General features: G+C 39.7%; 1 protein-coding gene across 6 annotated transcripts in view; it reads right to left on the bottom strand.

Annotated features, from left to right (window-relative positions):
* ADIPOR2 (adiponectin receptor 2) overlaps window positions 1-15413 on the bottom strand; it is a 104613-nt gene that overhangs the window by 38540 nt on the left and 50660 nt on the right. For all 6 annotated transcript variants that reach the window (XM_017343434.3, XM_070049276.1, XM_017343435.3 and 3 more), the window contains one exon: window positions 12485-12737. In XM_017343434.3, coding sequence (XP_017198923.1) covers window positions 12485-12655 — 171 coding nt within the window. In that variant the 5' untranslated portion in view covers window positions 12656-12737. The remainder of the gene's footprint in view (window positions 1-12484; window positions 12738-15413) is intronic.

Genomic DNA, 15413 nt, shown 5'->3' with positions numbered 1-15413 from the left:
GAAAAAATTAAAAGGGAAAGGCCAAGTATCATGTCGAGGAAAAGAAAATATTTCAGTCCAGTTGAAGCTTCAGATGCCTTTATGGGAACACTAAAACGGAAGTGATACATTTAAATATTAGCCTGAGGTTACAACATTAAGTGCCAAAGAGACTCACAGTCATTCACTATACACAATTGAAAGAAAAAGGTCATGAAATGGTGCTTAGGGGAAACACACACACACACACACACAGGACACCAAATATTTGAAATTTGCCTTTATAGACATCACTGAGAACTTCTGTATTCACCCAGCTTAATTATGAGGACTAAGCTCTAAAGCCTGTGTATCAACACAAGGTAGGTAAGGATACAAACTGGTAAACAACTTGGTCCAAGAATCTCCAACTATTTTATCACCAACTCTATGGTCTCAATAAGATGTCCATATTGAAAGACCTGCCTTAAGCCACTTGAACCCAGACTCCCTCAAAGCCTATAAAAATCCATTTATGACCCCTCTTTAAAAAAAAAAAAAGGATTAATTTATTTGACAAAGCTAGAAAGAGGAGAGAAAGAGATCTCCCATCCACTGGTTCACTCCCCAAAAGGCCACAGCAGCTGGGCTGGGTTAGGCCCAAGCCAGGAGCCTCTTCTGTGTCTCCCATGTGGGTGCAGGGGCCCGAGCATTTGAGCCATCTTCCTCTGCCTTCCTAAGCACATTCACAGGGAGCTGGATAGGAAGTGGAGCAGCTGGGACTCAAACCAGCACTTATATGGGATGTCGGCATCATGGGCGGCAGCTTTACTGGCTAAGCCACAATGATGGCCTCTCCTTTTTTTTTTTTTTAAGATTTTTATTTATTTTAAAGGTAGAGTTTAAGAGAGAGAGAGAGAGTGAGCGAGCGAGCGAGCACTCTTCAATCTGTTGGTTCATACCACAATGGCCAGCCAGAGCTGGGTCGATCCAAAGCTGTACAGTAAGTGTTGATGAATGTCCATCTAGTATCCTGCTCCAGTAGAGTGGTCTATGTGAACATTCATTCTGGCCTAACAAAATATACACCCTTTACTATATTCACCAGTTAATCCTGCCAAAGCTTGATGGAAAGGATCTTTAAAACCACTAATTTTAAAGAAAGGCAGAGTTTCAGTAATAGAGAGGGAGAGACAGAGAGATCTTCCATCAGCTCCTCAAATGGCCGCAACCACCAGGGCTGGGTCAGGCTGAAGCCAAGGAGCCAGGAGTTTGTTTGTTTGTTTTTTCCTTTTTTAAAGATTTATGTATTTATTTGAGAGGCAGAGTTACAGAAGAGGGGCAGGGGGGCCTTCCATCCAGTGGTTCACTATCCAAATGGCCGCAACGATAGCAGCTAGGCCCATTTGAAGCCAGCAGCCAGGAGCTACTTCCGGGACTCCCACGTGGGTACAGGGACCCATACACTGGGCCATCTTCTACTTCTTTCCCAGGTCATAAGCAGAACTGGATTGGAAGAGGAGCAACCAGGATATGAATTAGCACCCATATAGGATACTGGCACTGCAGATGAAAGTTTAATCTACTATGCACTGGCCCCAGGAGCTAGGAGATTCATACAGGTCTCTCACGTGGGCACAAGGGCCCAAGGACTTGGGCCATCTTCCACTGCTTTTCCAGGCTCATTATCAGGGAGCTGGATTGAAAGTGGAGCAGCAGGGACTTAAATGGGTGCCCACGTGGGATGCCGACGCTGCAGGCTGGGACTTTAACCCGCTGCATCACAGTGCTGGCCCTGAGAATTTTTTTTTATAAAGATTTATTTATTTGAAAGGCAGAGATACAGAGAGAGGAGAGAGAGAGAGATCTTCTATCTGCTGGTTTTGAAGCCAAGAGACAGGAACTTGCTGCTAATGCACCTAGGAAAGCAGTGAAGGATGGCCCAAGTTTGAGGGTTCCTGTACCCACATCGAGACCCAGAAGAAGCTCTTGGCTCCTGGCTTCAGCCTGGCCCAGCTCTGACTGTTGCAGCCATTTGGGGAGTGAACCAGCACATGGAAGATCTCTCTGTGTGTTTCCACCTCTCTCTGTAACTCTGTCTTTCAAATAAATAAAATAAATCTTTAAAAAAAGAGAAAAATTCTCATAACAACTCTCTCCAACCCTAACTGAATTTCCTAAGAAGACTTCTCTATGAAAACTAGAAAAATTAACAGAATTCTATTTATAAGTTAACTTTATTATAAACTAATAATATAGTGGCATTGAGTTTGGTTGAAATAAACTAGTAACCGAATGAATAAAAAAAGTGAACTCCTCTCAATTTATGAAGGAGAATCTGGAACAGAGGAAAAGTGGGAAAGACATAAACACTGATATCTTTATTCAACCTAAAACCTTGAAAACAGAGATAAGGGGGAAAAAAGTTATAAAATTGAAGAGCTGGGCAATCTAGTTTAAAATTTCTCTTTCATATTATTACCTAAAGAATTACAAAATTTTTAGCAAAGTTCAACAAATAGAGAGCATAGGGTCTAAATGCAGGGGCCTAGAACCAATGGTCTATTCTTACCAATATATAGCATTACATACTTCAGAAAGAATTTGTGTGGAGCTGGCACTGTGGCACGGTGGGTTATAAAGCCTAGCTTGAAGCACCAGCATCTCATATGGGTGCCAGTTCTAGTCCCGGATGCTCCTCTTCCGATCCAGCTCTTTCTTATGGCCTGGGAAAGCAGAAGACAGCCCAAGTCCTTGGGCCCATGCACCCACGTGGGAGACCCGAAAGAAGCTCCTGGTTCCTGACTTCTGATGGGCTAAGTTCTGGCCATTGTGGCCATTTGGGGAGTGAACCAGTGGCTAGAAGACCTCTCTCTCTTCTATTTCTACCTCTTTCTGTAATTCTTTCAAATAAGTAAAAATAAATCTTAAAAAAAAAAAAAAAACCTGTGTAACTCTGAAATGGCCATTCTACTTTTTGTGTTTGCTTAGGCTTTCTTCAGCCCTTTTCTGCCTATAAAACCAATCTCCTCTGCTCCGCTCATGGAAACATTTATTCTGTTTTATAGCATGATATGTTGCCTGATTCTACAATCAAAAATAAAGTCAGAAACTAATGTTGTGGCAAAGCAGGTTAAGCTACCACTTACGATACCAGCATCCTATATCTGATCAGTGCTAGTTCAAGTCCTGGTTGCTCTGCTTCCAATCCAGCTTTCTGCCAATGCACTTGGGAAAGCAGTGTATAACGGCCCAAGTACGTGGGTCCCTACTATCCACACAACAAACGTGGATAGCAGACAGAATTCCCGGTCCCTGGTTTTGGCTTTGCCCAGCCTTGGCTGTTGCTGTCATTTGGAAAATTAACCAGCAGATGGAAGACTTCTTTCTCTCTTTGTCTCTCCCTATCTGTTACTCTGCCTTTTGAACATTTTTTTTTTTTTTTTAGATAAAGCCAATTAAGATCTTTAAAAAAAAAAAAAATAGAATTTTGGATGTAAGCATATTGGACCAGGAGTCTAAAGATCTGGATTTTAAGCCCTAGCTGACTAGACTTATTTGCTGCCACATCCTCCAGCCTGCTATACCCTGGGCCATTCAGTACAGCTATATTGAATAGTTTTTGGGTTCAGGTATCAGTAGATATCAGTGTATAATCAATAAATGTCAGCCATAATTATTATGTTCTCTAAAAGTACCATATTGTTTCTTGCTTCTGAGTCTTAATACCTGCTATTCTCTTTGCCTAGAATGTCCTTTAATCCTTTATTTTAGCTGACTCTAAAATGTAAGTTTTACTCTCCTGGTCCCCACTTGCAGCTGGAGTTACTCCTATAGTACTCTGTGCATGCAATCACATAGCACTCACCAAAAACGTACTGATTTATCTGTCTTCCACTCCAACTAAAGCTGCTTAAAGGCAGAAATGCTCCAAATGCCAACACACGGTAAAGAAACGAACAACATCCATAGAAGGAATAAATGCAGGCATATATCCATTGAACTGGATTATCCTGGGAATCCCTTTCACTTTTGACATTCTAGGAACCAAGTCTGGATACTTGAAAGAAAGCTGGTACTATCTAACAGAAATTGGGAATTAAAAAGCTGGTGCAGAAGAAGGCAAGTTAAATCAGTTCAATTCTGGGGCTGGCATTATAGCACAGCAGTTCAAGTCTCAGCAGCTCCACTTCCAATCCAGTTCCCTGTTAATGGCCTGGAGAAAGCAGCAGAACATGGTCCAAGTACTTGGGCCCCTGCCACCCAAACTGGAGACACAGAAGAAGTTCCTGGCTTCAGCCTGGCCCAGCCTTGGCTGCTGCACCATCAGGGGAGTGAAACAGTGGATGGAGGATCTCATTCTCTCTGTCTCTCCCTCTCTCTCTGCAATTCTGACTTTCAAATCAATAAAAGTTTTCAATTTTATCAGCTAAAAGTTCTATAAAGAAGCCAGTTGTAAGAGATTTAGAAATTATTATGATCAAAGTAACATTATTCATAACACAAAAAACAAATTAATTCCATGTCTACAATAAACTATTGAATACATAAAAATATCCATACGATGACATACTATTCCATCATAAAAAGCAATTAAGTATTGACATTCTTTTACATTGATGAACCTTGGGAACACTTCAAGTAAAAGAAGCCAGACACAAAACACAACATATTGCATGACTGCATTCAGAAAAAGAAAAGTCCAGATTAGGCAAAGTTACACACAGAAATTGGACTGGAGGATGCCTAGGGTTAAGGGTAGAGTTAGGGACAGGAAATTATAGCAAATGAGTAAAAGGCATCCTGGGGTACTGAAAACATTCTGAAGTTATACAGCAGTAACAACTAAGCAATTCTGAGAATAAACTAAAAACCACTAAATTGTACATATTAAAGCAGGGGTGGGGAATCTTTTTTCTGCTAAGAGCCATTTGGGTATTTATATAATTCATGGGCCATAAAAAATTATCAAATTTAAAATTTGCCACTATAGATTTATTGAATTTCAAGTCCTGCCTGCAGCTGCCTTGGCAGGGATAGACCAAATGATCTGTGGACTCCATACAGCCAGCAGGTCAGACATTCCCCATTCCTGCTTTAAAGGAATGAATTTGATGGCATGTGGAATATACAAATTAAAATACCTTAAAAAAAAAAAAAAAGTCAGGGCCAGCACTGTGGCACGGCAGGTTAAGCAGTCCCTTATCACAGGGCAGGTTTGAGTCCCAGATGCTCCACTTCTGATCTGGCACCCTGCTAACATATCTGGGAAAGCAAATGATGTCCCAAGTACTTGGGCCTCTGCCACTCACATGGGAGAGCTGGATGGAGTTCCAGGCTCCCTGCTTTGGCCATTTGCGGAATAAATCAGCAGACGGAAGATCTCTGTCACTCTGTTTTTCAAATAAATTAATAAAAAAAAATCTTAGAAAAAAGGGTCATCTATGAGTCAATGTGATATTTTCTTTAACAAAAAATAAGTATAATTTTACTTCCCAATATTCCTCAGAGGATGTATATCCTTTGCAAAGTATATTTCTGAAAAGTTTCAATACATTAACCATTTAAAATAAAATAGTACTATTACTTTAGGCAGTGTTTTTTAAACAGTTGTGAGCATCTTAGTTACTTGTCAAGCTTTTTAAAAACACATACTTGTGGAGCTGGTGCTGCCACCTACAGTACCAGCATCCCATATGGGCACCAGTTCAAATCCTGGCTGCTCCACTTCCAAACCAGCTCTCTGCTGTGGCCTAGGAAAGCAGTAGAAGATGGCTCAAGTCCTTGGGCCCCTGCACCTGTGTGGGAGACCTGGAGGAGCCTCCTGGCTCCTGATTGGTGGCTACTCCAGCCATTGCAGTCAAGTGAGGAGTGAACCAGCGGATGGAAGACCTCTCTCTGCCTCGCCTTCTCTCTCTGTGTAACTCTGACTTTCCAATAAATAAATAAGCAAAAATTTTTTAAAAAATCTTAAAAAAAAAAAAACACTTGTACATCTAAGACCCAAAGATTCTGATTCATTAGGTCTGAAATGAAATCCTGTATTTATTTTCTTTAAAGGCTATATGTGATTAGCACTCCATTAGACACTGAATAAAAGGAACCTGGAGGTAAACACCTGTAACAAAAGCATCTAACAGGACCCAGCGCTGCAGCATAGCAGATAAAGCTATCGCCTACTGTGCTGGCATCCCGTAAGGGCACTGGTTCAAGTCCTGGCTGCTCCACTTCCAATCCAGCTCTCTGCCATGGCCTGGGAAAGCAGTAGAAGATGACTCAAGTCTTTGGGCCCCTGCACCTGCGTGGGAGACCCAGAATAAAGTTCCTGGCTCTTGGATCCTAGCTTAGGATGGGCGCATCTCCGGCCACTGCGGCCAACTGGGGAGTGAACCAGCAGATGGAAGACCTCTCTCTGCCTCTTTCTCTCTGTGTGTAACTCTTTCAAATAAATAAATAAATCTTTAAAAAAAAAAAAAAAAGCATCTATCATTCTACAATGTACATAACTATCTGCTCTGGTCTAAATATATCCTGCCCTGCTAAATTGATGCTGCAGATTAACCCCCAAAGTCGTATGTTAAGAGGGTTGAAACTTAATTATGGTGTTTAGAGGTGGGATCTCTGGAAAGCGTAGAGCCCCATGATTATATCCTAGTGGCTCTAAACAAGAGGGAGACAGAAGCAGACAACATGTACCCTCCCAGACTCTTGCCAGGTGATGCTTTGTGTTTCCTTGGAACTGACTCTGCCAGCAAGAGGGCCATCCACATGAAGTGATGAAATCAAGGGAGGTCTGCACCAGAACCTGCACCACAGTGTTTGGATTTTCAGTCTCTATACTATGAGCTAAAACCTCTTCTGCTAAAGTTTTCTGCCTTAGGTATTTCATTACAGTAATGAAAAGTAGACTAATATACAACTTGAAGTCTTATTTTATAAATCCAGAATTTCATTTAAGTTAAAAAAAAAAAAAAAAAAAGATACGCTGTTGCCTTGCCCATTAAATTTTTACCCTTGGGGCCAGCGCTGTGGCCCAGTAGGTTAATCCTCCACCCAGGGCACCAGCATCCCACTTGGGTGCTGGTTCAAGTCCCAGCTGCTCCTCTTCCAATCCAGCTCTCTGCTATGGCCTGGGAAAGCAGTAGAAAATGGCCCCAGCGCTTGGGCCCCTGCACCCATGTGGGAGATCTGGAAGAAGCTCCTGGCTCCAGATCAGCTCAGCTCCAGCTGTTGTGGCTATCTGGGAAGTGAACCAGCGATGGAAGACCCTTCTGACTTTCCCTGTCAATGTCTGTAACTTAACTCAAATAATAAACAAAATCTTTAAAAAAATTTTTTTATCCTTATGCATGATTGGAATTTGACACAACTTAGAAAGTTGAAAGGGTTCTCATTGTATATTTAAAAAATTTTTTTTGAAGTGAGAGTTATAGAGAGAGGTAGGGACAGGGAGTGATCTTTCACTCCTGAGGTATCTGTAACAGCCAGGACTGGGCCAGGCTAAAGCCAGTAGCCAGGAGCTTCTTCTAGGTCTCCAGTAGGTAGCAGGGTCTCATTCAGGACACCCATCACCCATATGGATGCCAGCATTGCAGGCCGCGGCTTTATCAGCTCCTCTACAACACAGGCCCCAGATATTTTAAACTGTTGTTTGTTTATTTGAGAGGCAGAGAGGGAAAGAGCATATGCACACATGCACTTGCTGGCCTACTCCTCAAACACCCATAGCAGCCAGGGAGAACTAAGCCAGGAACCAGGAACACAATCCAGGTCTCCTACATGGGAGGCAGGAACAATCACTTGAACCATTATCAATGCCTTCCAGGGTTCCCATTAACAGGAAGCTGGAGTCAGGAGCCAGACCCAGGGATTGAACCTAGGCACTCCAATGTGGGATATGGGCATCTTAACCATTAGGCTAAACATCTGCCTCCCTCACTATATTTTAGAAGACACTTAAACAATCTATGTTCTACATCTTAAAGGGGAGGAAAAACACTCAAAAGGCAGAAAATGGGCAGAAACATGAAAGATTTCACTATCATATATTAGTTTTATTCATTTTAAAAATAAATAGAAAATGCATTGAAAAGTTAGAATACATCTGGGAAGTAAAATTATCCTAGTATCCCAGAAAACAAAAAGCACAATAGCAGGGTTTGGAATTCAAAAACATTAAGTCAATCTGGTGCCAATTCTCATAAAGGCAGCTTTGTTCAGCAGCAAATGCAGTCCAAAGATTTAGTACATACATTCTTTTAGCCATGTGACCTTGGGTAAATTATTCTCGTCTTTCTAAATTCCACTTTCATCCACTTTCAAAAAGAGACTGTATCTTTTCTCCGTATTTCAGAGTATAGTTTTGAGAAACAAATAAGATAATGTCTGTGAAAGTGCTACTATATTAGAATTATTGAAAAGCAAACACTCTACTTGCAACAGTTCAAAGTTCAAAACTGAAAATATAAGAAATGAATCCTTTCTACAAAAATGTAAGTGTATGGAACTCAAGTCACTTGAAAATACTGTTCATATTTTATACTTAACTTCAGTTTCAGAACTGCGTCATTTCCTTCAATTTTTATCCTTTCTTTCCTACTCCCTGTTTACTATATACTAACCTTGAAGTCAGCAGCACAGAACAGTACTGTAAACAGAGTAAGCAGAAAATAGAAGTCATAATGAATAGGAAAAAGGGACAAGGGAGGACCAGAAGAAAAGTTTTTATTGCTGAATTCTCTACTGAAACCACCTCCCAAGTGGTATATACAAATGTACCAGCCTCTCCTTAAACTATCTTTCCTTTGTTAGTAAAGAACTTCTACACCAAAGAGAAACAACATACAAATGACAAATTTTACATTAGAACAAAAATACACAATTTCCTCATTGAGGAAGTCAAAAAGGATTCCAGAACACTTTCAGCTTTACACTCCATGATCTATTCTGTGACTCAGAATCTCTTACTACTTGATTCTTCATAGAAAAGACCAGCGTTACACCAGATGGGAAAAAGGATTGTTTCTTTTGTTCAGACTGTTGGCTTTTAGGTTAGCTCTAAGATTAAAGGAAAATCAAATACTACAGATTTTCAGGATAACATAGTGTATTCATTCATAAGGATGAAAAAAAATCACATTTACTTATTAGTAGAATGAAAATACAAAAATCATCTTTAGAAGATACCATTCTATCTAGTGAAAACAGTAAATAAAAACACAGAATATAAAAGCAAATAGAAAATTAATGTGGATCAGATACAAAAAGGATTGTATAGGTAAATTCTGAACTCCAAACGTATTTCCTATCTCACTGCTAAAATATAACAAGATTACAAATACATCTTTATTACCATTTTTAATCTCAAACTGGTGAACCTGGAACTGCTTCAAGCTTTAAAATTCCTTAGATTACTGACACCAGTGTTGTGGTATAGTGGGTAAAGCCACTGCCTGTGACCCCTACACCCATATGGGTGCCAGTTTCCTGGCTGCTCCACTTCCAATCCAGCTCCCTGCTAATAGCTTGGGGAAAACAGTGGAGAATGCCTTTTGGAGCCCTGCCACCCACATGGGAGACCTGGATGAAGCTCCCGGCTTTAGCTTGGCTCAGTCCTGGCTGTTGTGGCCACTTGGGAAGTGAACCAGTGAATGGAAGATCCCTTTCCCTCCTCCTTTCCCTGTCTGTAATTCTTTCAAATAAATAAATAAACCTTATATGTTCGACCCTCTAAATTTTATCAATTTCAGTTTTTCGCTCAAGCTAAAATTATTATCCTTGATTCTTGTATTTTCCTCACTGTTCACATCTAACCCATCAGGAGGTTCTACTGCCTTGACCTCCAAATTGACCCAAAATTTATTTCTGCTGCTACAACCACCCTTTCTCAAGTGACATCCTCTTCTAGAATATATTCTAACAGACTTTTGGTCTCTTCCTCTAGCTTATCTTCAAAGAAAAAAAAAATTCCTCACTCATGTTTAAATACCTCAAGGGTTTCCCCCTTTCTGGTGAATATTATTAAAAATGTAATCTAAATTCCTTTGTACATCCATATGATCTGGTCCCCCACTGGCCCACTGACCTCATATCACTTCATTCTTCCCTCGAGGTCCTTAAGCTGTACCTGAGCTGGTCTTCCTTCAGTGCTTATTTAAAAAAGAAGAGGGGCTGGTGCTGTGGCACAGTGGATTAAAGCCCCAGCCTGCAGCACTGGCATCCCATATGGGTGCCGGTTCGAGTCCAGCTGCTCCACTTCCAATCCAACTCTCTGCTATGGCCTGGGAAAACAGTACAAGATGGCCCAAGTTGTTGGGCCCCTGCACCCACGTGGGAGACCCAGAAGCAGCTCCTGGCTCCTGGCTTTGGATCAGCTCAGCTCTGGCTATTGCAGTCATTTGAGGAGTGAAGCAGCAGATGGAAGACCTCTCTCTCTCTCTCTAGCTCTATCTCTCTGTAACTCTTTCAAGTAAATAAAATAAATCCTTTAAAAAAATTTAAAAAACAAAAAAGAATAAAGAGAGGACAGTATAGGAGGAGGTGGGAGAAAAGGAAAGAAAAACTTACTCCTACCTTTGGACCTCCGCACTACCTTGTTTTCTCAACCTGGAAACTTTCCCCAGGTCTTTGCAGGGCTAGTTCCTTGTGGTTCAGGTCTCCGCTCAACACTACTTTCCTTCACCACTAAAGAGGCCCATCAACTACCCTATTTCTCCTTTTTTCACTGTTAATTTTTAACAAAGATCTATTTTCAGTTTAGTTTATACTCATAAGATTAACCCTGCACTAAGTAAAGAGGTCAACATATAGTATGAAGGAAAAAAACACTGTTCCTTAACAGTAGAACAGGAGAGGGAGAAGGAAGAAGGGTGAGAGCATGAGTGGGAGGGAGGGTAGAGTAAGAAGTATCACTATGCTCCTAAATCTGTATATAAGAAATACATGAAGCTTGCATACCTTAAATAACATTTTTTTAAAATTACCCTATTTCTTTAGTTCTTATTTTCCTCACAGCACTGGTCGTGATGATCTTTTCATTTGTGCCTTTAAGGGTTTCACTGCCCATGTCTTCTCTATTACTGCATTAGCACGATGCAGGCAAGAATCAGGGCTGCTTTATTCGTCATCATATTCCAAGTACTTAGAAAGCCACACATGACCACAGTGAGCATTTGCATTTGGTAAAGCAGTTAAGACCCTGCTTCAGGTGCCTATATCTCATATCAGAGTGCCTGGGTTCAATTCCTGGCTCTGCTTCCAATTCCAGCTTCTGCTAATGCATACCATGGGAAGCAACCAGTATGAAATCTGAGTATCTAGATCCCTGCCCCCATGTTGAGAAACCTGGATTGAGTTGCTGGCTTATGGCTTGGCCTGACCCAGCCCTGGCTGTTGCAAATATCTGGGGAATGAATCAGCAGATAGAAGATCTCTGGCTCTGGCACTCCCTCTCTCACACTCTCCAACTCCCTTTAAAATAAATAAAAATGAATTTAACAATTTATTTTTTTTTTAAAGCACCTGGCCTTACATAAACAAGGCTAGTAAGTTCCACCACTGACTGTACCTAGCACAACTTAAAACAGATAATTTGGGGCTGTAGTTCTGGTACAACGGGTAAAGCCGCCAGCTGCAATGCCAGCGTCCCACATGGGCACCAGTTCATGTCTCAGGTACTCCAATTCTGATCCAGCTCCCTGCTAATATCTGGGGAATAAACCAGAAGGTCTTTCGAACTCTGACTTTAAAATAAATCTTTAAAAAATTTTTTTAATGTTTAACACTAAAATGAATTTCATAACCCACTAATGGTAACAAAACTATACTAGAATTACAGTATTGAACACATAGCATATAAGGCACAGGTTCTACAGCACATAGCAAAATGGCTGTAACATGACTTTGAGGCTGTTCACAAATATTTATATCTTTGTTCCCTAGGTATAACTGCGTGAATAATTTAAAAGTTTCTCTGTCCTCTGGGAAGTCAAAGATTAAAAACTATCTTTAGTTCTCAGAATTCCATGAACTCCTAAGGTGTATGCTGGAGATAATAGTTCCTGGAAAAGCATTTCCAGCATGTGATCAGAATGCCTCCAAAAATATCACTGACAACATCACAGCTATAGCATGGTTTAATTAGAAAGTTTATATGTTAACTAAAAACATCTACTGCTCCCCTAAAATAAACAAAGCAAATAAAGAATAATTTTAAGTGTCAGCAGAAAGGCATAGCTATGAAATCAAATACCTGAACATTATTAATTGATTTCAGATTATCCTGAATAAAAATACAAACCAACACCCCATCCTCTTTTATTTTATTTTAATATTCAATTAGTTTTTAACAGATTCAATGTGGTTTTATAGAGAAAATTCTAAGAACACAATGATATTCTCTTTCTCCCTCCCTCCCTCTCCTATCCTTTCTCTAATACTGGCTCTATACATTTTTTTAAAATAGCCTCCCTCCTGCCACATATCCATAAATATTTGCTCTCTTCGCCATCCTTCCACTTTAACTTACTTTTTTGTGATGGGAAGAACAAATAAATGCCTCTAAAATAGGCTCCAAATCTCCCTGGTAGCTGTCATTATCATCTCCTTTTGTACCATCAAGTTGGTGCCCTTTTCTGAGCCTTATATCTGGCTCTGGAGTCCGGCTGCACCCCAATCGGTTTTCTGCTGGCTCGTTCATGGGATTTCCACGCCTTTCTTACAAAGAGGTCTTTCCGTCCCTTCTTCTTGGGGGAATGGCTCTTCAGGATAATGAGTTGAACCTAAGGAGAGGAAAGTTTTTAATATATCTTAGCGAACACGTTATATGAATACTAAGGGAAGAGTTCAGTTATATTACTATACAAACAATAGAAAATTCAGCAATCGTTACAAATAAAATAGTTTAAAAATTCTGTATTTGCTGATAGGAAAAAAAATGCCAAAATCTATATTTTTAAATGAAAAAAGCAGGATGCAAGTTAATGTGTATAATATATTCCCACTTAAATATTATAAAAATATAAGTATATATATATGTAGAATAATTACCAGAAAAAAATCCAAAACCAAAACTATTTCCTTGACACAGAAGTACCCAGGGAAGAACCTAGAGTCTAGAGTGAAAACACTTTTCCCTTTATTCTGCCTTTTTTTTTTTTTTTTTTTTACAATATATTTTTCAATTAAAAACACAGCTATCTTCAGAAAGACTATAGGTAGGGGGGGCCAGTGCTATAATGTAGCAGGTAAAGCTGACACCTTCAATGCCAGCATCCCATAGGGGCACCAGTTTGAGTCCTGGCTGCTCCTCTTCCAATTCAGCTCTCTGCTATGGCCTGGGAAAGCAGAAGATGTTCCAAGTGCTTGGGCCCCTGTGCCTGCATGGGAGATCCAGAAGAAGCTCCTGGCTCCTGGCTTCGGATCAGCCCAGCTCTGGCCGTTGTGGCCGTATGGGGAGTGAACCAGCTAATGAAAGACTTCTCTGTGTCTGTCTGTCTGTCTGCCTCTCTCTCTCTCTCTCTGCAACTCTGCCTTTCAAATAAATAAATCTATTTAAAAAAAAGAAAGACTATATGTAGGCTTATAAATCACAGTAGGATTTTACGTATCCGATCTCATGTAAACATCATAATGAACCTACTATGTAGTTTTGTTTCTATTTCACAGGTGAAGAAATCAAAATTCACCACACATTTTTGTATAAAATATATATGATGAGTTCTCTAAATTTATACAGCACATATTATTGGTAATGTTTTACATCCAAAATGCTTAATGTCTGACATTTCAACATTTTTTAGTTGTTTTGATCTCTAACAAAAGACTTTCCTGGGAACCAATAATCTCAGAGCCATAACACACTCCTTTTATATCATCTGAGTTCCCCGAAAGTGCTTTGCACATAAAAGTTTAATGACTATCTGATAGATATTTCAATGTGCTTGAGTGCTAAAAACACTTTGAGAAATCATCAGTTTCTCTCTAAATTGGACTGAGTTAAGTTTCCCAGGAATTCAATTTTTTTAAGTCTTGGCACTTGACCTCTTAACACAGAGTACACAAGATTATTTTAGACAACTATTTGTGCATCCAAATATAGTGATTTTCCCAGTCAATTCAACCAGAAATACCAAAACAGAAAGTGACAAAGTTACTGCCATTTCTTAACTTGCATCAGATTCAAAGTTGCTACCAGAGACAAGGAACAGCAAAAAAAAGTGGTAGGGCCTAGGTGCCTAGTATTCATATACATTGGATACACACACTAAGAATAAAGCAAAGAATTAGAATTAGATTAAGAATTAATCAAATATCTGTCTCTCTCTAACTCTAACTCTGCCTTTCAAATAAATAAAGCTTTAAAAAACAAATAAGACCACATCAACCTTCTCATAAACAGAAGACATATATGGAAGAGGCATATGTGACAAAATGAACATAATCAGAATGCTGTCAGAACTGCTTTTGTAACACTCAACTCAAGAAACAATATTTCCCAAAGAATTTTTAAAGGATTATCTTAAAAAGAAAAATTAACTTTCAAGAAAGTCCTGAGAGATCAATATCCATTCCTGTCAATAATGCTTTCTAAATTTCCAGTATAACAAATATGTTCCAGTAAAACAAAATAAAAATGAAGAAAATAAAACTATGTAAAAGCTCCAAAGAAATTTAATTGTACTAAAAGAGAAAACTATCAATATATTTTAGTTTTAACAACAGAATTACTGAAGGAAAAAGCATTTACATTAACCCTCAGGATCCCACAGATTCAACAAAACACCTCAATCCTAGAAAAAAAATATATATATACATATATGAACTTTATCTGCATTCTACCTACTGAATAAATTAATTCCTACTAAGATATAAAGACTTGAAATCAAATAAGTCACAGTCTAAAGTGAAGTTTGAGCTCATGGGCTAGAATTGGTTTTTATATAAAATAACTTTCGGGGCTGGCACTGTGGCGCAGCGGGTTAATGCCCTAGCCTGAAGCACCAGCATCTCATATGGGCGCCAGTTCGAGACCCACTTCCAATCCAGCTCTGCTGTGGCCTGGGAAAGCAGTAGAAGAAGTCTTTGGGCCCCACACCCACATGGGAGACGCAGAAGAAGTTCCTGTCTCCTGGCTTTGGATCGGTGCAGTTCCAGCAGTTGTGGCCAATTGAGGAGTGAACCATCACATGGAAGATCTCTCTCTCTCTCTCTCTCTCTCTCTCTCTCTCTCTCTCTCTCCCCCCCCCCTCTGTGTAACTCTTTCAAATAAATAAATCTTAAAAATATATATATATAAAATAACTTTCAGTAGTATATGAATGAAAATTATTTGAGTAAAAAGTTTTGTGTTCATACATAAAGTTTTATCAGAAAACAACCATGTTCATTCGTTTACACATTGTCTACGGCCACTTAGGAGCTATAATAGCAAAGCTGGGTAGTTTGTAGGAAGTATC

Source organism: Oryctolagus cuniculus, chromosome 9 (assembly GCF_964237555.1).
Source record: "Oryctolagus cuniculus chromosome 9, mOryCun1.1, whole genome shotgun sequence".
Classification (NCBI taxonomy): Eukaryota; Metazoa; Chordata; class Mammalia; order Lagomorpha; family Leporidae; genus Oryctolagus; species Oryctolagus cuniculus.
Note: the sequence above shows the minus strand (reverse complement) of the source record. Positions and strands in the feature narration are given on the sequence as shown.